General features: G+C 51.1%; 3 protein-coding genes across 3 annotated transcripts; 1 reads left to right on the top strand and 2 right to left on the bottom strand.

Annotated features, from left to right (window-relative positions):
* Positions 1-232: 232 nt before the first annotated feature.
* UHO2_05949 (uncharacterized protein) lies at positions 233-3,859 on the bottom strand (the record flags this gene model as incomplete). The annotated part of the gene is made up of 1 exon (XM_041557663.1): positions 233-3,859. The coding sequence occupies one exon, from the start codon at positions 3,857-3,859 to the stop codon at positions 233-235; it is 3,627 nt and encodes a 1,208-aa protein (XP_041413597.1).
* Positions 3,860-12,115: 8,256 nt separating this feature from the next.
* On the top strand, positions 12,116-12,682 carry UHO2_05948 (uncharacterized protein; the record flags this gene model as incomplete). The annotated part of the gene is made up of 1 exon (XM_041557662.1): positions 12,116-12,682. The coding sequence occupies one exon, from the start codon at positions 12,116-12,118 to the stop codon at positions 12,680-12,682; it is 567 nt and encodes a 188-aa protein (XP_041413596.1).
* Positions 12,683-14,894: 2,212 nt separating this feature from the next.
* On the bottom strand, positions 14,895-20,156 carry UHO2_05947 (uncharacterized protein; the record flags this gene model as incomplete). The annotated part of the gene is made up of 1 exon (XM_041557661.1): positions 14,895-20,156. One exon carries the CDS (start codon positions 20,154-20,156, stop codon positions 14,895-14,897), a length of 5,262 nt encoding a protein of 1,753 aa, XP_041413595.1.
* Positions 20,157-22,046: the final 1,890 nt, after the last annotated feature.

Here is a 22,046-nt window from a genome sequence, read left to right as displayed (position 1 = left end):
TCAACCTCCACTCAGCTTGCCCTGCCCGAATCCCGAATTTCTCACCTCAAAGGAGCTCTGCTTCCGAAACGTCGATCCAGCAAAGAACACACACAGTTGCACATCAAGCTTGAGGCCAAGAACAAGACCGAATGCTAGTTGAAGGATAGGCTGGCAGATGCGATAATGGACAGATCCAGAAACATGTTGTGTTTGTGCAGAATGATGTGATCGAGAATGCATTGAGAGGGAGTCAGTCTGCCGCGCTGTTTTCTCTATCCTTTCTCGCAATACCACTGCTAGCGGCTGCCGTCGCCGCAGCTGCAGCGACGGCATGCGGCTGCGCCTTGCGACGCAACTTGGCTTGTTGTAGGATAGATTCCGGAAGTCGAAGCGAGGAGGGCGTCTTTCCGCCCTCGCTCTCACCACCTTGGCTTGAGGAGTGCTGCTGATTCTGCTGCGAAGACGCATCAACAGCTCGCCAATCAGGCGATGCTGTCGAGTCAGCATCATCGAGCTCAGACAGTCGTGCAAGCTCGTCGAGTGTTCCTTCACTGATCACAGAGCCCGTCTCGTGCTGGTTGCGACTATCTTCATCGTCCTGCTCATCGACCAAAGCATAATCTTGTGAGCGCAAACCCAGCTTGTCAGCATCAATGGACAGCATGGGGTCAGCACCCAGCTGCGCCGCCCCACGGAGGTACTCTTGCACCAGAGCATGTGTATCTGCCTGCTGTTGGTGGTGAGAAGGACGTCGACCATCGACCACTGCAGGTCCAAGCGACCACGGCGAGCTTGCAGATGAGCAGTGCAAGGTACTGGCACTGTTACTGTCAAAGTGAGCTGATGAGGAAGCATGACTCGAGTTGGACAGTCTGCGCAAGCCTCGTCCCGATGCTGAGCCTGCCTGCTGAACCGAGAGCGTCGCAGGGGCAAGTGGCAGGGGCGACCCTGGCCCGTAGAAGGTGGCTCGAGCCGGTGTTGGGATGCTTGCATGAGGTGCAAGGGAAGCAGATGCAGGCGGCGTCGCGTTTCCAGTTCCATCAGCGACCTGCTGTACTCGGTGCCCGTTGGCCATCGCACCAGCCCTGAGAAGCGATTTGGATCGGTTCAGTGTCTCGGAGAAGGAGCGCGACGTCTTGCTGCGTGGTGTACTGTCTAGATCGTCTCGCGTCGACGAAACAGAAGGAACCCCAAAGCTGATCTCGGCGCCATAAGCGAAGGCCTCTTGTGCCCCCATGCCATTGGCAGAGGAGAATCCGCTCGGCACAGCATGCTTGAACGAGGGCGAAGTGCGAGCTGAAGCATGTCCAATGCTGACACGTGTAAAGTCCAATGGAGCATATCCTCCCGAGTCACTCTGAGCAGAACTGAATGGAGTTCCTCCATCTCCGCCCTGTGTGTTCGCCGAGGCAAAGCGGGGAGCTTGCGGTTTGGGACTCAGGCCATGTGTACGCGACAACGGTGCGAGCATAGCAGCCGTTGGAGGATATGCAACACCTTGACTCAAGCCGCGAGCCATCTGCTCAAACGCGAAGCTGCCTCCGTAGCCGCTGATGTTGGACACATCGTAGCGTCTGTTGGTGCCATAGGTATCACGATAGTGACGCGTTCCGTTGCTTCCTGAACCATAGAAGCTGGTGCCACCTGCTCCACCAACACCAAGGTGGGGATGATAGGGGTTGCGCTGCATGGTACCGGGGCCATCTGGTGCGCGGCTGAGGCTGTCCTCACGCTCATCCGTCAGCTCGGCAATGAGAGCCGAGACCTTTTGACCGCGAGTATTAGTCAAGATGCGACTGGCACGCATGAATTCGCCGCGAATGGTGTACAGACCGTCCTTGGTGACGGTTCGTGACACATTGTAGCCCATCTGGAAGGGATCCTCGATACAAAGCTCTGCATTCCAGTCCATGCTATCCTTCGACACCAGACCTGTCTCTGACTTGAGACTGATGACATCGCGACTGTAACTGAATTCCTTGGAGAAGTAGCGGAAGAAGTGGATGAGAAGTTCACCGACGTTCTCCGTGTTCTGTGAGCTCCACTCCTTGCGAAGTGCTGCAACGTCATCGTAAAAGTAGATGTTGTTGCCGTTGAGCACCATCTCTTCGGGCTCCATGGGACGCGTTGGAGGCATCCGCTGAAGGTTGGGCAGAACCGCAGGCTTCTTGACGTGTGCAAGGAAGAAAAGCACCAGGAGTGTATAACCGTAGGACGAAAGGGTGCCCATGTAGGGCGAATTAAGCTTCCTGCGCTTCGCCCACACCTTGACAAAGAGCACAAGCGTACGCAGACGAGGCGGGTCCACCATGGCATAGCTGAGCAAGAGACGTGTGTTCTCGAGCGCCAGACGGTTTTCGAAGCCGATATCACATGCAATCTCGTAAGGCAGATCGGCGGTAGGTGAGCGGTTGATCTTGATGATCGGGATCCTCGCCTTGGGCAACGGCATCACATTGAAATCGGTTTCCTCACGAATGAGCTGACCGAGAATCTCTACAAGCTCGGAAGCAGTATGCTGCGTGGTGGGATGGCCATCATCGCCCTTACCCATGAGACAGCAGAGATCCATGTCCGAGTTGCGCAGTGCAAATCCGTTGGCCATACTTCCAAAGGCGAGGAGCTTAGCACCCGGACTGACACGGTTGGAGAGTCTCTCAAGCTGACGTCGGGTTGCCTCCTTGATCCTGTACTCCTCTTCAGTAGGTAGGATGGGCGAGAGGAAGGCGACGATGCAGTTGGTCAACTCGGTCGTGTGACGCTCCCAATGTGGACCGGAGTGCGAATGGTTGGGGCCAGGACTTGTGGCTGCGGCTCCAGCAGTGGCGCCGCTTGCGTTGTGACTTACACCGTAGACGGAGCTAGGGGCGGAAGCCATCATGCTGGCTCCCAGAGTCTGCAAATTGGAGGTCTGCACGTGGTTTTGGTGCGGCAAAGCGCGCATTTGCGGACTGGTGCGCATGCTGCGGGAGCCGTGGTAGGAGACGTTGGATCCGTTGGTAGCGTAGCTGGCAGAATGCGCTGAAGCGCCATTGGCGATAGCGGCAGTTTGAGATCGGTTCCGACCATTTGGCGAGGCAGAAGGCGTCGTGATCGTGCCTGTATTCGAAGGATGATGCAAGGCAGGCGAGGGCGCAGAGCGTGAGGGAGATGTCATGAAGGGAGCGGAAGTGGCGCTCAGTTGGGGCGGCAGATGGGCAGCTGTGTGAGAATGCGAATTGGGATGGTTTGTGTTCGTGTCAAGGCCTTTGAGATGGGTGTTCGGAGCTGCGTACGCCTGTACAGGAATGGCGGGCAAGTTGGCTGCTTCCGTTCTGAAAGCGTTGATAGGGTGGCCTGATAAAGAGTCGTCCAGGGTCGTCGATCGCTTGACGGAGGGTCGAAACTGGCTGCTGTCTGGCGCAGCTGTGCGGCGGTGGGGCGTAGTTGAGGTCGAGGATGGGTGCGTCGCGCTGGTCGTTGCTCGATCCTGGTTCAAGCTGGAGGCCTGCAGAGCTGCGGGCGAAGAGCGCTCAGTGGCTCGCTGAGATGAGGCTTTTTCAGAGGACGCGGCGGAAAGGGTGGCTTTCATCTTGGCCGAGGCTTCTGACCTAGCTGCGCTATGTCTGCGCGCGGCAGGAGAGTGTGGCTGGGACGCAAGGGGATCAGAGGCATTGGAGTTGGCCGAGCTGGCCGACAGGGAGCGGGAACCAGAGGCAGACTGCTCTGACGACAAGGTCGAGTTGGAGGCCAGAGCCTGGCTAGTAGGTACCTTGCGTCCCGAGGTGGCGCTGCTATCTCTCAACGATCCAAGGGCTGGCAAACTCGAGGAAGAAGCTGCGTCCTGGGATCGACTACGCCGTCTGGGCGCGCTCTGGGCTGTTGTTGGCGCATGCATGACTGCGATGGTCGTGCGAGTTGCGGTTGGAATGCAAAGAGGAAAGGCCTCCAAAGTTCCACTGGGTGAGAGCGATTAGCCTGACAATGCGAACGAGAGCCTCGCAAAGTGGGAGGAGATGAGCGTTGAACTGAATGAAGGCGCTAGGTGAAGAAGATGCTCGTATCTAGGTACGCATCGACAGGAAGATCAGCGAAGCCAGGTGCGTGGTTGAGGAAGGCTTGCGAGAGAGAGCTGACTGCGGTATGAGCAGAAGTGTCTATGTCTTTGTTGGGAGCTTGACGAGGCGAAGAAATGCTTAGGATGTGATTTGCGACTCGGTCAGAGCTTCCAGAAGCGTAAATGCTGATGGTATGGAAATGTGTGTGTAGAAGCGAGAAGATGTACTGCGTGGCCTAAACTAAAAGGTATGCAATAGGTGTAATGCCGGTATGCCGAGGGGCGACGAGCTCTGAGTAGGAAAGGCGATCTGCGTTGAAAGTATGCAATAAGGATTATGCGAGGTGGCGGAAGAGGAGAACCAGGAAGAGAAAGTGAGGAAAGTCGACCGGCGACTTGCACTGAGCGTGGCTCGAAGAGAGTCGAGCTTGCAGAGATGAATCGTGGGATCAGGGTCGATGACACTCCTTGTCGACTCCAGCTGGAATGTCTGGTAGAAGATTTGAGATACCTTTTTGCTTGTTGGTAGAATTGATCGAGGCTTTGGAGAAAGAGGGGGCGATGATGGTAGCTTTTGGGTGAGAGAGAGAGGAAGGAAGGAGCCGATCAACTCGTGGCGGTAGGTGCAGGATCAGGGGGGGGGGGGGGTCGCAAGGAACGAAATGAAGCAACGGTTGACCAGCAGGGAACAGCAACGCAGTCTTGTCGCGGGGCACGGAATGAATGATGGTGAGGTGAAGAGATGCAAAACAGTTAGCAAATCACCGAGAAGGAGAGTGTTGAATGGACCGTAAAGCAAGCAAGGTACTGTAACAGGATGAGGAAGCTCAGCCTGCTGTCTGGCTTGCTTTCTTGCTTGCTTGCTTGCTTGCTTGCTTGCTTGCTTGCTTGGTGTGAGTTGATTGATGAATGAGTAACTGAGCATTTCAAGCCAGCATGTTCTGAGGCCAAAACCACCTTACATTCTCACAAACTGCAACCAAACAGAGAAGAGCTTCTTCCTTTTCACGGCCGACTGAGAGAGACACGCACACGCACACACGCCACACCGACGCTCAGTCAAAGAGAGAGAGAGAGAGAACGGCAAATTAGGCCTTTTTTGGACCTTTTTTTTGGACCTTTCTTTGGACCTTTTTCTTGGACCTTTTCTGGAAGCGCTTTCTTTCCTGGCTCTCTTTCTAGCCGGCAACTTGGCTGATTGCCGTCTCCGCCGTCCTTGGCTTGTTAGATTTAGTAAAAGTGTGGCGCGAGGCGATGGCTCAGCTGCCAGAACGCACGCCTCGTTGCTAGACAGCATCCTTGTCCCTAATCAAGTTGGTTGTGTTGAGGAAAGCACAATCAGGGCGGTCAAGTAAGCGGCAAAATCGTTGGTGATTTAAGAGAGCTAAGTACAAAGGAACATAATGAGTATACATTGTGGAAGTTTGGGTCCCGATACTGGCGATCGGGGAGAGTCTGAGTACGATGTCACTGCTGCGAAAAGACAGAAACATATATACTCAATTGACTGAAGGAATGTGGCGAGAGCCTAGTGCTCTCTGTGAGATATATATATATACATGTGAGTGGCACATGCCAAAGGTGGGAGTACTCCTACTTAATGATCTACCATGACAACGAGCGGGACTGTGTTGCACACGATCTCTGCTGAGATCGGCTCGGCTCGATCTCTGATCAGATCGGTCATCTAACTGGATCGGCTCTGCCTGATCTCCGATCAGATCGGCCATGCGTCATCCTTTGGCATCACACTGGATCGCAATCTCCAGCATATACAGCACATGCATAAACTGTCCCATAATTTTACATGTCACCATACATCACTCTAATGCTCAATAGCTATAAGTTGTATTGCCACACTATCTGATATCATCTGAAAGCCTTGCTTCTTCTCTCCAAGACTGTGGAATTGATATTGACATTGACTAAAAAAATTGTGCTATGAAGAAGAGCTGATTTTTATTTTATTGTGGGACAGTTTATGGAGTGCTCCTCGACAACACCTTAGTACTTCATATTCCCTCCTTTGGCCTTCAGAACTGCCTTGATGCAGTCTGGCATGCTCTCTATTAGTGTCCTACATGTCTCTGGAGTGATCGCTGTCCATTCAGCTTCACATCTCTTGAGCAGTTCATCCCTGGACTTTGCAATTGTACTATACTGTGAAAGTCACATTTTGAGATGGTGCCAGAGGTGTTCAATTGGGTTTAAGTCCAGCAACTGTGCCAGCCATTGCATAACCTTAATGCTATTGCTTTCCAACCACATTATTGTCTTCTTCAACATGTGTTTTGGGTCATTGTCTTGCTGAAACATGATGTTGGTGTATGCATGCTGAAGCCACAAATCTGAGATTGTTTTCAAAAGCTTGTCATTCAAGATATCAATGTATTGGTCTGAATTCATTGAACCCAGCACCAAGCACATACCTCCCACCCCTTCCCACATCATACAGCCCCAGATCATGATGGAGCTGCTGCCAAACTTGACCATCAGCCTGACAAGCTTGCTGTTGAAGCTGGCATTCTTAATCCAACAGAACTGCTTACCATCCAGTCCAAAGAAGTTGATCTTTGTCTCATTGGACCATACCACCTTCTTCCAATCCTCAACAGTCATGTCCTTGTGCTCATTAGCAAATTTGAAATGGGCTTTGTAATGTCTCTTGAGTAGCTGCAGTTTTTTCACTAACCTTTGTGCTTTGTAATGACAGTAATTAAGTGCTTTTCTTACTGTGGTTGGGCATGCTTTGATTTGAAATGTCTCCTGCAGTGCATGACATGCTTTCCTGACTGTGGAGGTTGAATTGAGCTCAAAATAGTGATCCAGGAAGTGAACATGATGAGGCTGGAGTTTTCTCAGCCAGCCCCCCTTTGACTTTGGAACATCAGCAGAGGTGCTTTTGCTGATGCAATTCACAGTAGACTTGCTCATACCAAGTTGTTCTGCAACTGAATAGATAGATTCCCCATTTTGGATGTGAAAGAGTGCCAATCAGCACCTCTCTGGGGTGGTTTTTGGCATGATGGTATAGATATGATGGTGTCATACTGGAAGTGCTGCCAGATTGCTCACAGTCATCTGATTGAGCTGAAACTTTCCATGTCACTACTTTCAATGTGTATGAAGGTGCCCACCAAGTTACATTGCAAGTTTTATTGTAGTCAAAAGCCCACAAGGTCAGGAATGGAGTGGTGTCGCTATTTGGGAGCATGCTCCATAAACTGTCCCACAATAAAAAAAAATCGGCTCTTCTTCATAGCACAATTTTTTTTAGTCAATGTCAATATCAATTACACAGTCTTGGAGAGAAGAAGCAGTGCTTTCAGACAATATCAGACAGTGTGGCAATACAACTTATAGCTATTGAGCATTAGAGTGATGTATGGTGACATGTAAAATTATGGGACAGTTTACATGCATGCTGTATATGCCTCTACTGTCAATCGATGTGTGTGTTGCTGGAATACACGATCCAATGACGACGCTAAGGAGTGATGCAAGGATGACGAGACCAGAGATTGGGGATAACTGATCCTGTTAAGGATTGGGTACAACCAAGTCCTGCCCATTGCCATGGTAGATCATTAAGTTGGTGTACTCCCACCTCTGGCATGTGCCACTCACATGTATATATATTGCACAGAGAGCACTAGGCTCTTGCCACATTCCTTTGGTCAATTGAGTATATTTGTTCTGTCTATAAACTAGCAGTGACATCATACTTAGACTCTCCCTGATCACCAGTATTGGGACTGAAATGACTCAAGTTTCCAACAGGTTATGAGCCCAATAAGCCAATACACTACCAAAATTTGATATCAACCAGAGGTATCGCCACCAATATGTCTAATCCAGACTATTCGAACTATGACAACTTTGTCGAAACGATCCAGGACCTTCTGCCATGCCTGCCAAAGATCCTCCAAAACTGGTTCAATCAGGAGATAGCAAACAAAACCTATGGTACTCCTAACACCCCAAAAGATGGTCTACTACTGAAGTATGCTATGGGGGAAGGTGATGAGGAGCAAATCATCTCACCTTTATCTATCCTGATTGAGTGTGTTGGTAACCTTTATAAGGCAATGCACAATCTTGGTCCATTCACTAGCTGAATCAAACTTGGTAGAGGAATGTGAGCTAGAGTGATTCTCTTCCTTGCCAATGAGGGGTGGGATGCAAACCACATACTTGACCTCAAGATTGAAGGTTCAGTTGAAATCATCCAGAATACAGAACAATTTAACCATCTGGTTAAGAGTGAAGCCCTGGCATTGGCTAGAAGCGACACTCCCACCTTCAACTCAAATGCTACGAATGTCACCAACTGTCACCTGATTGGTCATGATGCTACATGAGGCCCCACCTCTGAACTCAATGCAATCACAAACCATCACCTAAAAATTCTTTCAAGCCTTAATGAAAAGATGCAATGGGATGAGAATGACCTTCTTGATCTGAGAATGGCTTCTGTGCATGCATGGCAATGCAAAATTTTCGCAATGCTATCTGTTGTCCCTTTCACACAAAACATCCTTGATTGAAAAACAACTACATTCAAGGATGCTGACTCAATGCTCAGTTCAATCATCATGTGGAGCTTCTCTAACAAGCTGTGTACTGAATACTTTGCTGAGCATGGTGACAAGCCAATACCAATTTCTGTGGACCTCTTTGATTCAGTGATGAACAAGTGTACAGCTCATTCTACCATCAAAGAATATGAACTTTTCACAGTGATACTTGATTTGCATTGGGACCAAGTGGGCACCCATGCATATGACTTCCTCATCAAATGGGAGGCTCATGTATTGGAACTGCACACATATCTGCAAGACCCCTGGAAGCTGGACTACTGCTACAGGACCCTCAAGTGAGCACTCCCTTTGGACCAGAATGCTCTGTTTAACTCTGTGTTCATTCTACACAAAAAAGTTCATGGTAAGGAGCAGACCACTGAGAGCATCTCTGATGTCCTATGCCAGTGCTACAAACTAGCTGCTGAAAATGCCCCTACAAGTCGTCATCACATGGCTGAGGAGTCTGAGCTCATTGCATTGCAAGCTGCCACCCTTATCAACTGTTGGGCATGTGGCAAGCTTGGTCATGCAGCCAATCATTGCCCCAATGACATAGCCCATGCTTGCTGGAGAGAAGGCAGGGTGAAGGTACCACCGAAAGGTCATGCCAACACATGTATAGTATTGCCACTTGTGAACCCTTGGGAGGAATAGGATGCTGCACCAGTCTTGGCCTTCATTGCAGAGGTTGAGCCAGTGCCAATCAATCTACCACCTCAGCTGATACTGTTTGTGTTCGATTCAGGCACATCTTGCATTATGGTCAACTCCACTCACCATGGGAAAGGTTGGCGAGATGTGGAACAGGCAGTTAACATTACCACTGCTGATGGAGGGGACCTCCTCACCACCAAGACAGGGGGAACCATTAGCCTACTGAGCTTCAGTCCCAAGCTATGTCAATGGGAATGAATGACATACCAAAACTGTCTGCTTGTTCCCAAGCTTGTGACTAATCTCATTGGTACCAGGTCTGTCACATGCATACAAGGCCTGGTGATGTTCAAGGATGAACTAGTTACAGTTCAGGATAGGCATGGACATGCAATCAAAGTGCCCACAAGTGGAGATGGTTACCCTGCCACTGCCATGATCATTTGGGATGACAGTATGCCTGAGCCTGCCATCTCTCTAGCCTTTGCTGTGACAATGGTGACAACCAGTGTGGAATGACTGCACAGGTTCAGCAGCAAGGCAAGTATCTGGCATCGAAGACTGGGTCATGCTAGTCATGATGCAATCATGCATACAAGAGTGGCCACACTCTCTCATGACATACCACTAACCCTGGCAATCCACCCTGAGGATCTATGTGACATATGCACATGAAGTAAAGCTGTTGGATGGACTGTTGCTCACCCTCAACGAGTCAGCGATCCACTTGAACTGGTGTCGATGGATGTCATGGGTCCAATGCACAGTGCAACCAAATACCTGTATGTGCTCATCATTCATGATGCTTATTCTGGTATGATCTGGGTGCAGGGACTAGCAAACAAAGGAGCAGCATCCCAGGAAGCAGCTTGGTGGTTGTCAGAGATCCATGTTGCCAAGCTTCTGAGGCTGTCTGAGGTACTTCTGGACCAAGGGACCCAGGAGGTCTGGGTGGACCAGGGAGAACTATGGTCCACAGCCTTCAGGGAACTGTGCTCCATGACGGGTATGAAAATCTCAGCCTCACCCACACAACAGCATACAGATAATGCCTTTGCTGAATGAGTGATCCAGACAATCCAGAAGATCGCTTGGAGCCTACTCTACAACTCAGGCATGGAAGAACGGTGTGTCATGGGCCTAGATGCTCAAGAAGCAGGAGGGCCACTGGTTCATATGGAAGGAGCACAGGTATCGAAGATCTAGTTGATACCAGCAGAGAGCATGGTCGTAGTGCAGTCTCCATGGAGACCATGGACTCCTATGGACTCACATGCAAAGGAGGACACGAACCACATGCGAGGAGGGCCAGGCACAGCCACGAGGAGGACCAAGCTCAAGGAGCAGGCACAGCCACGAAGAGGACCAAGCTCAGATGGTTACCACTCAGGGGCTCGAGAGACAAGAGTCAAAGGAACTGTCACCAGTCAAAGGAGAAGGAGCAGTGTATAGGACACTAGCAGGCAGGTCCTGAGGAAGAGGAGCAGTGTCGAAGGAGTCGACACCAGGTCATGAGGAGGAGGAGCAGTGTCGAAGGAGTCGACACCACTCAAGAGGCACAGGGGTGCCAAGCAGGAGAGGCCCCTGAGCAGTACTCGATGAAGAAGGTACTCTCTGGAGAGAGAGAGCAGGAGCAGCATCGCTGGCGATGCTGTGAAGAGGTATATAACCATGCTTTCTCATCATCATAGGTCGAGTGGATCCTCATCCACTCTACTCACCATATAACTAGTTATCACTTCAGCATAAGTATACATTAGTTTCAGTCAGCATAGCAGCAATCTATCAATGTTGCTCCTCATTGTAGTGTGTGTGTTGTATCACCACTACCTGATGTCCAAAGGCACCCATAGCAGGTTAGCAGTCCGGATATAGATAGAACTGAAGGCAGTAGTCCACTGCAGTCTGGGGGTCACTTCAAGCATCAAGTCAACACACTGGACACTCGTGTTGACGCCACCAACCTTATCACCAACATCATCAACCTCATCATCATCAACACTAACACCAGACCTTGGTGTCATCATAACCAAAGCATTGATATTGATCGTGCCGAGCTACCCCTGAACGGAGTGTCCACAGAGGTCAGCCGAAACCTATGATAGTATATACAATGAACACCACCTGCTGTCACTGCGCAACTTGATAGTCACCAATACCAAGACAATAGCTGTCGCACAGTTTGATAGTCACCGAGTATCTCGACAGACCGACCTGGGTTTCAGGCGCGAGACCCCTGACACGGTGGTGGCCACATGCTACCCTCCAAGCCGCTTTCATTCACAACAGGCTTGCAGGCACAACACATGGAAATATTATGCCCTTCGAACTCTTCTTTGGCAAATGACCTGAGCTACACCACATCCGAAGATTTGGTTGCATAGCCTACATCATACTTCAGGGTAGTACTTGCTCAACATGGTTGCAAAACCACCCAATGGTCAGCAAACACCTTCGGCCACATGCTCTCTGGGGAACATACTTGGGTTTCTCAGATGAACCATGTGCTATCAAAGGCCACAAAGTTTGGCTCCCAGAACTCAACCAGGTGGTTGTTGCCAAAGACATCTGATTCTCAGAACTGCAACAACTGGGTGCAGACCCTAACCCTTTCCTCAAGCATGTCCTTGCCAGTGATGATGAGCTCTCACATTCCTACACCTGATTTCCTTCAGTTGCAGCTTCAGATGATACCAAACCTAGTGATGAAATGCCACTATCAATACCAGTGTACTCTTGCCAGCATGACCACAAATCTAATTCATGTTCTTCACATAACTTGAGCTTTGGGCATGAATGGGACTGAATGATGGCTGACATTGAGGAGGCTGGTGAGATTGCTATAGACATTGATGCAATCATGGCAGACTTACAGGCAGAGCTCGATGCAGTGCTGTCAGAAGGGGGGGATACCATGCAGGGTCTTCCACCTCCACACGCCAAGGTCCAGGAAGACACGTTGCTGCTGGACACACCCCATAGTGATACAACAGCAGATGTGTATGATGGCATCTCTGTACTCAGCTCCACCCACATGGCATTGCCAGACTCAATGAACTTGCTTGGTTACATGGCCTTTGCTGCAACATGCTCCATAACATTGAATGCCAACATCCAAATGCTGGCAGCCAACAGCCACCATCTCGATTGCATGGCATTTGCAGTCACAGTGATGGAGGGTACAGCACTAAATGCAAGTGGCCAACAACTGCAAAGTGCAGATGGCATCCTACTGGAGCCCTCATCACTCAATGAAGCCAGAGCATGTGATGACTGGCCCAAGTGGCAAGAAGCAATGGCCAGTGAGATGACTAGCATGCACAAAATGAAAGTCTTTGAGCTTGCAGACACACCAGTGGATGGTAGACTCATCGGCATTCATTGGGTATACAAGCTCAAGCTCGATGCCCAATGCCATGCCATGTGATACAAGGCATGCTTAGTAGCACAAGGATATGCACAGCACCAGGGGCTAGACTATGACCAGACTTTCAGTCCAGTTGTTTGCCTCCAGACAATATGAATTCTACTTGCCATTGCTTGTTGATATGGGCTGCATGCTATCCAACTTGATGTTAGTATGGCATTTTTGAATGGAAAGATTGACAAGGACATATATGTCTGAATCCTGCCAATGTTCGAAACAGAGCAGACTGAGAACAAGTGTTACAGGCTGAAGAAAGCCCTGTATGGACTCAAACAAGCTGGATGACTGTGGCATGCAATGCTCGATAAACAGCTTCAAGCATTCGGTTTCAAATGCTGCAGAGCTGAGCTGTGTGTATACATGCACAGCTCCAATGATGTGATGGTGTTACTTGCAGTCTACATTGATGACCTATTAGTCATCAGAGTGACTGAATCATGTGTCAAGTTGGTAAGGCAACAGCTCTCAAGCATCTTTACCATCACAGACCAAGGTAATGTATCACACATCATTGGTTTAAATGTGGAGTATGACAGGAATGCTCATATGCTCTCGATCAATCAGAGTAGATACATTGAAGGAGTATTAACAAAGTTCGGGATGGACAAAGTGTGGGCAGCCTCAACACTGGCTACTGAAACCATCAATACCCTCGGGCCATGAGAAGGTGACACAGCTAGTGCCAAAGAAGTCCATCACTATGCATTGCTTGTGGGGTCATTGTTGTGGGTTGCACAAGGCAGCAGACCAGACATCGCATTTGCAGTTGGCTGCTGTGCATGGTTTGTCACAAACCTGTCAGGTGAGCACCTCACAGCAGCTAAATGTATACTCAGGTACCTCAAGGGAACAATAGGGATAAATCTCTCAGCAGGAACACACACTGGTGGATGGATACTGGCTGGATGGGCAGACAGCAATTGGGCTGGCTCATGTAGTTGTAGGAGATCAACATCAGGATATGCCTTTATTGTTGATGGGCTAGCATGTAGCTGGTCCTCACAGCTCCAGCCAACAGTGGCAAACAGCTCAGTGGAAGCTGAGTATGTGGCCCTAGCAGGAGCCACCAGAGAGCTCCTGTGGATGTTGATGTTCTTACATGAACTGCAGCAGGAAGTGCCACAGATGACAGGGATCAACATCAGCACTGGGACATCGACCATCCACTCCAAAAATGGAGGACTAGCCTTTGATCAAAATGTTCCAATCCTATACAGTGATTCTTCAGGAGCCTGCATAATTGCAAATGAACCCCAGCACTTCAAGAGGACAAAGCACATTGACATTGCCCATTTCTTTCTGCAAGACAAGGTTGCCAGTCAATGAATCAAAATTGCCACAGTTCAAAGCAGTGAAAACATAGCTGACATTCTAATGAAGCCACTCATGGCACCAATGCTTGTACATGTATGAGAGTTGTTTGGTCTGATTGCACTGAAGGAATCTGCTGGATCAAGAGGGGGTGCTGAAATACATGATCCAATGATGATGCTAAGGAGTGACACAAGGATGATGAGATTGGAGATTGGGGATAACCAATCCTGTTAAGGATCAGGTACAACCAAGTCCTGCCTGTTGCCATGGTAGATCATTAAGTTGGTGTACTCCCACCTCTGGCATGTGCCACTCACATGTATATATATTGCACAGAGAGCACTAGGTTCTCACCACATTCCTTTGGTCAATTGAGTATATTTGTTCTGTCTATAAACTAGCAGTGACATCATACTTAGACTCTCCCCGATCACCAGTATCGGGACCGAAACGACTCAAGTTTCCAACATGTGTATGTATGTCGATGAGGTGACACATATGAGGGCGTGCCGTTGTCGGATGAGATAGGGGCATTGGTGGGAGTTGACGGGTGGCAACGCCAAGTGAAGTTTGCGGTCATGTTAGAGCATGAATACACGGTCATGTTCATGTGATTTCACTGGTTGGACTAGCGTAGATGATGTCGCCAGCCTTTGTGGTTCCATGAAGTCAGGCAAAAGACGATCGAGCTTGTAGGTGCGTTTGTGCTGCGCTTGCACCGGTCCCGTTCGAAATCAAATGCTTGTGATGTTTCTCATAACTCTGCGTGCTTGACCTGAACCTTGTGCTCCGCACCTGGACAGGACATCCTCGTGTCGATGACGCTCAACACTGATTGATTGTATTAATGCGATAGTAAATGATAGATGCTGACCATGTTCGACGAAACAGCTCGGACTCACCCTTTGGTCGTCGAATCGCTGCTCCAGCTGTCCCTCTGACGCAACCCGATGCCACGGCCTGCTCCACCAATCAAATCTTGGGTATCATTAGCGGTATCTTTGCTTGCAACCTCGGAAGAGTCGGCCGCTTCCAGACGGGCAGCTTCCCTCTCGGCATTCCGCGCCTCGTCAAGCATTGCAACTATACTCGCGCGACTGCAAGGGTCCGAAAGGAAGTCGCTCATTGCGAGCGTCTCAGCGCTTGGTCGCTTCTCGGCATCCATCTCCGTAGCCCAGTGAAGGAAGGACTTGAGCTCGTGCGATAGCGACGATGGGTCCTTCAACGCCGGCAGTCCTAATGTAGCTGTCAACGTGATGGCTCGCAGAGGTGGGAAGTCGACTCGAGGCGGATCTCCTTCGATCATTTCCCATAGCACTACACCCACCGACCAAACGTCACATCGCATGTCGTAGTTGTTAGCCTTGATCACCTCGGGCGCCATCCAGTACGGTGTGCCGATGACAGAGTGACGCGTGCTGACACCGGCGCCAAGCTCGCCTGCATGCGTGAAGTCGCTCAGCTTGCATACGCCTGAGCTAGAAATCATCACATTGTCGGAGCGCACGTCTCGATGCAAGATACGCTTGCTATGCAGGAACTGGAGCGCATCGAGCAGATCGCCCATGATGCGGCTCATCCGCGCCTCGTTGAGATCCACTCCGCTGTCCTTCCAAGCGATCACATCGGCCAAGCTTCGTTCCGCTAGCTCCTGAACAATCCAGATCGAGTTGTCCGTCAGAACCGTCGAGTAGAGATCGAGAACATTGACGTGTCGACAACGTCGCCACACGCGCACCTCTTTGACTAGCCCCAACAGTCGGGCTGAGGGCTCTTCATTGACGTCAGACGCAAACTGCACCATCTTGATAGCAACACGCCGATTCTTGACGACATCGTTGGCAGCAAACACGGGCCCACTCTCACCATCTCCGATCATCTCCATGTTGCGCAGCACATCCTTGCGCATTGGTTGCAGGTCCATCTCTTCACTCAGATGAGACAGTTTCGGCGGCAGTTTGTAAGTCACTGCTTCCAGCTCGCTTTCCGAGAGACTTGGCGAGGCTGCAGCGCTGGGCAAGTCCTTGGCTTCAGCGATGGCTTTGCGCTGACGCGCGTCCTCGGAACGCATCTGCTCGGCTGCTGCTACCTTGGCTTCGAGTTCCTTCATACTAGGCAAGGCGGGCACGGGCGGTGCCGATTCCAAACCCATCTGCATTGGCAACATCTCTTCCAGGTCCATCGATTGTCGAGCCAGCATCAATTCGCGAAAAGAGCGAATCGCCTCGGAATCGTCGCCTAGCATGGAAGCCATGTCGAATCCACTCGCATAGTGCATTGAGACGGGGAAGCGACGAGCATCGTCCTTAGCACGTGGCCCGATCGAGATGATCGATCTGGTATCGTCGCGATCGTGTGGGCAATCCACTCGAGCTTTTCCTCCCGCCTTCCGATCACGACCGCCTTCTCCGGTTTGCTCGCTGGCTTCTTCTGGGCCGTGATGGTCATCATCCAGCATCTCCATGAATTCGGCAGGCGAAAGCGGGGGGAATTGTGGCTCGAAGCTCGATGCGCGTGTGACCGCTTTGCTCAGTTCTAGTCGCGGAGGGACGTCGGCCACCGAACGTGCACTGAAGCCCGACGACTGGTACGTGTTCGACAAGGCTGATGATGCTTTTGCTGGGTCGTCAGATGATGGCGCTGGGCTTGCAGGCTTGACCTTTCGCCATGCGGAGTCTGATGCATGCATCGTCTCTGATGAGTCTGTGGAGGCTCCAAACGCTCCAGCATTTGAGGGCCGTCGCAGGTAGGGTGATGCACGCTGCGACGCATCCATCTCGTCTTCCTCCTTCGGCAAGGGTGGGAGTGGTGAGTCGCTGCTGCTGCTTGATGGACTTGGCGAGAATTCCGAGAAGGTGGTTGTTGCTGGAGAACGATCTGAGTAATCGTCGCGCATCCACTCCTCGATCGCGGCGTGGTAGTCAGATGTCACTGTGGAAGATGCAGGAGAAAGGGCAGGAGATAGAGGCGGAGGGCGAAGATGATCCTGGTGGAGCGTTGCTATAGGGCTTGCTGCGTCGCTACGACCCGTCGCTGCACTGCTTGACGGCATCGTGTAGAAGCCATCTGCTCCTGGCAGAATGTAGTCGGGCTGTTTCCGTATCGCCACAGCAGGCTTGGGTGGAGGAGGCGGAGGAGGCCCCATGGAGTCGCGAGAGGATGCAAAAGAGCCGACACTACCACGTCCTCGATCCGACAGCGGCGCTGGACTGACGGCAGGCGAGTTGAAGCCAGAATGAGGCGAACGACTGTCCATATTCACGGGCGAGGCGCTCGAAGGCGGGTGCTGTTGCCGCTGATGATGATGCCGACTATGCCCTGGAAGCGACGAACGAGTGCTGTGTTCGAGAGATGCCGAGCCGTGAGAACGGTCGCTCATCGGACTGCAGACCGGCCTCATGAGGCTATCTGCGGATGCCTTCCTCTGCATCGGCGCAATGATGATGGGAGACTGTTGCAAGCGCCGATTCGAGCTAGCTGCACTCGTCAAGCTGGCGCTATCGTCATTCTGGGAGATGCGTCCCCATCGCGTTGAGGTGGACGGCGGATAGATCCTCGGTGGGGCTTGTCGACGCTCGCGCAATCCGAGACCTCGGTTGGCGCTATGGCTGCCTTCAGAAGACGTGATGGATGGCGCTGTGCTCTTCCAACTATCCTGGGTATAATGTCCAGACCCGTGAGCGCTATCTGGGGAAGAGGGCCCTCTCTTCCCGTAGCGCCAACCTGCCTGAGTCCCGGACGGTGAGTGAGCACCGTCACCGGATTCCGAAGCGGAGATGGAGAGAGAAGGTGAACGTGATCTCCAGTCATAATCCTTGGGAGGCACCTCTGGCGACGCCGAGTCTCGAACTGACAGACCTGGGGATGAAGAGGAGCGATTCGGATAGGCACCTTGGCCTCCGTGACCCATGGATGAAGTGGCTACGGTGAGGGCTGGACTTCGTATGCGCATCGACGAGTGACCGGAGGAGCTGGTGTCGAGAGGCGAGCTGGTGATTTCGCGGTCTGCAAACGTCGAAACGTTTTCAGTGTATATCTTTGGCGGAGCATTCGAGAAACTGCTGCGTGATATAAAGGCTGGACGCGAACCCGCGGTAGCGTAAGAATCAGTAGAGCCGCAGTGTGACGTCCTCGTGTCGAATTGAGACGATGGTAGTCGAGAAGTGTCATGGTGACGGGGCGAACGGGGCGAACGGGGCGAACGAGGCGAACGAGGTGAACGCGCCTGGAGATCGGAGATACTGGTGCTGGGACTCATGCGCGGACTGCCAAAGTCTACGCTGCCCGCTGAAGGAGAGACCTTGGGAGCGCTCAATTGACTGGCACGAATCGGGCGAAGGACGCCTTTGGTGGCGATCGCAGCTTGAGCAATGTGAACGTGCTCGACGTCTTCTTCGTCGTCATCTATGTTGACACTGTTCCTATTTCCCACATCGAGACTTTCGCGGAGTCTCTCCTCCACCTCGTCTTCTACACTCTGCATAAGCTTTCCGGTTGTGAATGTAGCTGCAGATTTGTTGGTGATGTTCCTGGAAGATAGACTCGGATGGTTGAGGGCAGGACCATTTTCTGCATCGAGAGCGATCGAAGCGCGCAAATGATGTGAGGCTTTCGGAGTAGCGTTGGACGCACTCAGCAGGTCTTGCTCGCGTTGAGCTGTACGCCGTGGAGTCGCATCGGCTCCAATACCGATACCTAGTCCGTTGAGTGAATTGTCACCGACCAATTGGCTCAGCGATCTTGATCGACGATGCGAAGCTCGCTTGGCAGCTTTAGAAGAGCTTTGCGGCGATGTGCCACTGTTTCCGATAGCGGTGGAAGGGACGGAGTTGATGAGCGAGTCGGCCCAGTCGTCGTAGTCCTCGGCAGCGAAATCCGGCAGAAGTGGACTTTTGGCAGGTAGAGGAGAGAAGCGTTGGGCAGCTTGAGGCTTGGGTGGAGAGCTGAGGTCCCAGCCTTTGTCGAGGACGCTGCTGTAGGAGCTGCTTGCATTGGACTGCGAGCTGTCACGCCTCGGCTGACTTGGTCTAGACGGTGTTGCCGAGGCCAGAACAGCGCTGAGATCTGCATCTGCAGCGAGGCGTTGCGAAAGGATACGACGCGTGTCCTCGGCGTCGCCACCACTCTCAACGGCATGCTGGACGAAGTACTCGGTTCGCTCTTGTACGAATCTGGCAGCTGCCTGCGGGTCCTGATGAATATCCATGTCTACGGAGAGGAGGACTTGCGCCCAAGAATAAGGTAAACCTGTGTAGCCGTGGGGACCAACATCAACGTGAACGTTGTGAACGACATGGTACGGGAGGCCGATGTCGGGATCAGCGCGGTCCACAAAGGTGTTGGTGGTGTTGGAGAAGGCGTAGTGCATTTCTGCGTCACTTTGGCCTGACAGTGTCGCTTCTTCGCTAGCACTGTGAGGAGAATAGGCGACGATATGAGGAGTTGCCTGAAGGGCGACGTAGCTTGCTTGGCGTTTTTGTGCCTGTTGGGCAGTATTTGGACGACGTAGACGCGCGGCAGAAGCTTTCTTGCCGAGCTTCTTGAGCCCGAGTCCTGCGGAGACGGCGGCAGAAGTAGAGGCGCTTGCAAAGCGGAGCGCCGCCGATTGCATGGCGTTGGTGGTAGTGGTGGTGACATTCGTTTCCGCTTTGCTGGATGATGCAGAAGCGGTGAAATAGGCACTCGGAGCAGGCGAAACTAATGGCGTCTCATACCGGGAGAGATGGCGGGAGCGGACCTCATCGTCACCTCTTGTGTTGTCTCGAGTGGCGGGCTTAGTGCTGCTGAGCTCGGATAGAGCGTCAGGCGGCAAATCGGGAAGCTCTCGATCGTAGTCGATGTTTGGTGAGGCGGCATGGCTTGAATGCGGCGATGTGGAAGGTTCGGACGAGACAAAGTCGGCATGGCGTCTCTCCTCGGGCGAAAGATAAGCGTGCTTGTTAGAGTGTAGCGTAGGCGACTTATCGTTTGGCGGTAAGGGAGATGGAAAGGGAGATGGATTGCTGGAAGATGGATTGCTGGAAGATGGATTGCTGGAAGATGGATTGCTAGAAGATGCGTTGCTGGAAGATGCGTTGTTAGGTCTGCGATATCTGGCCATACGGCTGACCAAGGAAGCAGAGGAACGGTCCTCGTACTCCCTTTGTGGGTTTCGCAGCATAGCCCAGTTGGGAAGCGGTGGATATGGAAATGAGATTGAACCGTGCTGTTTGTTTATGTCGAGGAGGAGTTGGTAGTGATGGTGTTCATGATATATTGAGCGGAGCTGATCTTGAGCTTGACTGGGCCGATGGAATGCGTTGCAAAGGGTATCAATAGGATGGGTATAGTGCGAATGCCGCGAATCAGATTGTTATGGTCTACAGTATGTATCGAATTGCGCTGAGATGAAGTCGACGAAAGTTGCTAGCCTTGAGGATGTGGTTGCGAGGAGCCAAGCAAAGATGGGTGGGTCTCTTTGATGCAGAGACAAAGGGAGATGCACTTTGGTGTGGGTCGAGGTGGCGACGAAAGGCTGCTGAGTCTTGAGCGGCTGTTCCGATTGAAAAGCAACGTCCGGTGGGATCCTGCAGTATCGGATGATGCCGAAGAAAGATCACTTGGCGTGAGAAAGTGTCGGATCAAGTGCCAATCGTCACGAACCCAAGACAGGAACGAGACGTGATGGTGATGAGCAGATGACGCCGGAACACCTCGAATAGACCGTGAGAACAAGGTAGGAGAGGAAGATAGTGTCAGAGATCCCAGAGCCACTGTCGCTGTCAAAATCACACACACACACACACACACATACACCGAGAGAAAGTTTGGTCGCGTGTGCCACCGATAGAATACATACACTCTAAATCACTCACATCTTGACTCGCGGCTTGGCGCTGTGCTGTGCAAACCCTTGAAAAGGCTGCAACGCAACTCAAAAGAGACACACAGAGAGAGAGAGACACACACACAGACACACAACAGGCCAATTGTGGGCGAAGAGCAGGAGCAGCAACAACGACGCGTTTCAGAGCCAGAAAAGACTGACACAGCAAGCCGGCAGACACATAGCAAAAAGCAGCGAAAAGATTTTATCCTTTGCCTTTGAAAAAAAGAAGCAATCAGTACGACTCTGCTATACCTATTCTTACCGTCTTTGAATGATCAGCTGAGCGCCAGGAGTCTAGGATGGGATTTCAACTAAAGGAGAAGACACAAGCTGCAATGCGCCAATCCAAGAAGAGGGCAACACTAAGACCACAGACAAGAAAAAAGCGTGTCTGCTGCAAAACACCGATCCTGGAGAAGCACCGACTGACTCTGATATGGGCGACGCCTTTCAGAGCTCTCTCAAACTGGTTGAGCAAAGAAGCAGTCTCGGAATCAGCGATTGCTATCATTGGCTCGCCGGTCTGACTGAGCTCAGCCTTCAGTCTTATACTAACCTAAGTCTCCGGTCATCAGAAGAACTGTCTGAGCAAGAAGAGTGTTGATCTCTTTCGGAATCCTTCCGATCAGATCATCCTGAACAGCGCAATCTGTCTGAGACCAACACCTAAATCAAAAATCAAAAATTAAAAACCAAAAATGCGTAGTAAAATAATTAATAATAATTATATATATATATATATATATATATAATAACAATAACAATAACAATAACAATAACAATAACAATAATAATATAAATAAAATATAAAAATAATATAAAATAATAATAAAACAATAATAATAATAATAAAAAGTATGCTAACAGCTGCAGAGAAGGAAAAATTGGACTCGCCTCTGTAACCATGAGCACAGAACTGCCTCTTTCGGTGGGCTCGCTTCTGTATCTCTGTGCAAGTTTGACTTAGCGTGAACAAGCAGAGGAGCAAGCTGCATGGCATGCACCCTCCAATGTGACTCTCAGCCACGTTCGATTGCAACACTGAGAAGATGGTCACCGCTGACGAGGCACTTCTGAGAAGGTGATCTCATTGTTTTTTTTTTTTTTTTTTTTTTTGTTTTTTTTTTTGGCCCCGCACACGCCGGCAGCAGCGCCAATCACAGGTCGTCATTGTCGTCTTCT

The sequence above is a fragment of the Ustilago hordei genome (genome assembly GCF_900519145.1).
Source record: "Ustilago hordei strain Uho2 genome assembly, contig: UHO2_contig_16, whole genome shotgun sequence".
Classification (NCBI taxonomy): Eukaryota; Fungi; Basidiomycota; class Ustilaginomycetes; order Ustilaginales; family Ustilaginaceae; genus Ustilago; species Ustilago hordei.
This window is presented reverse-complemented; position numbering and strand designations above follow the sequence as displayed.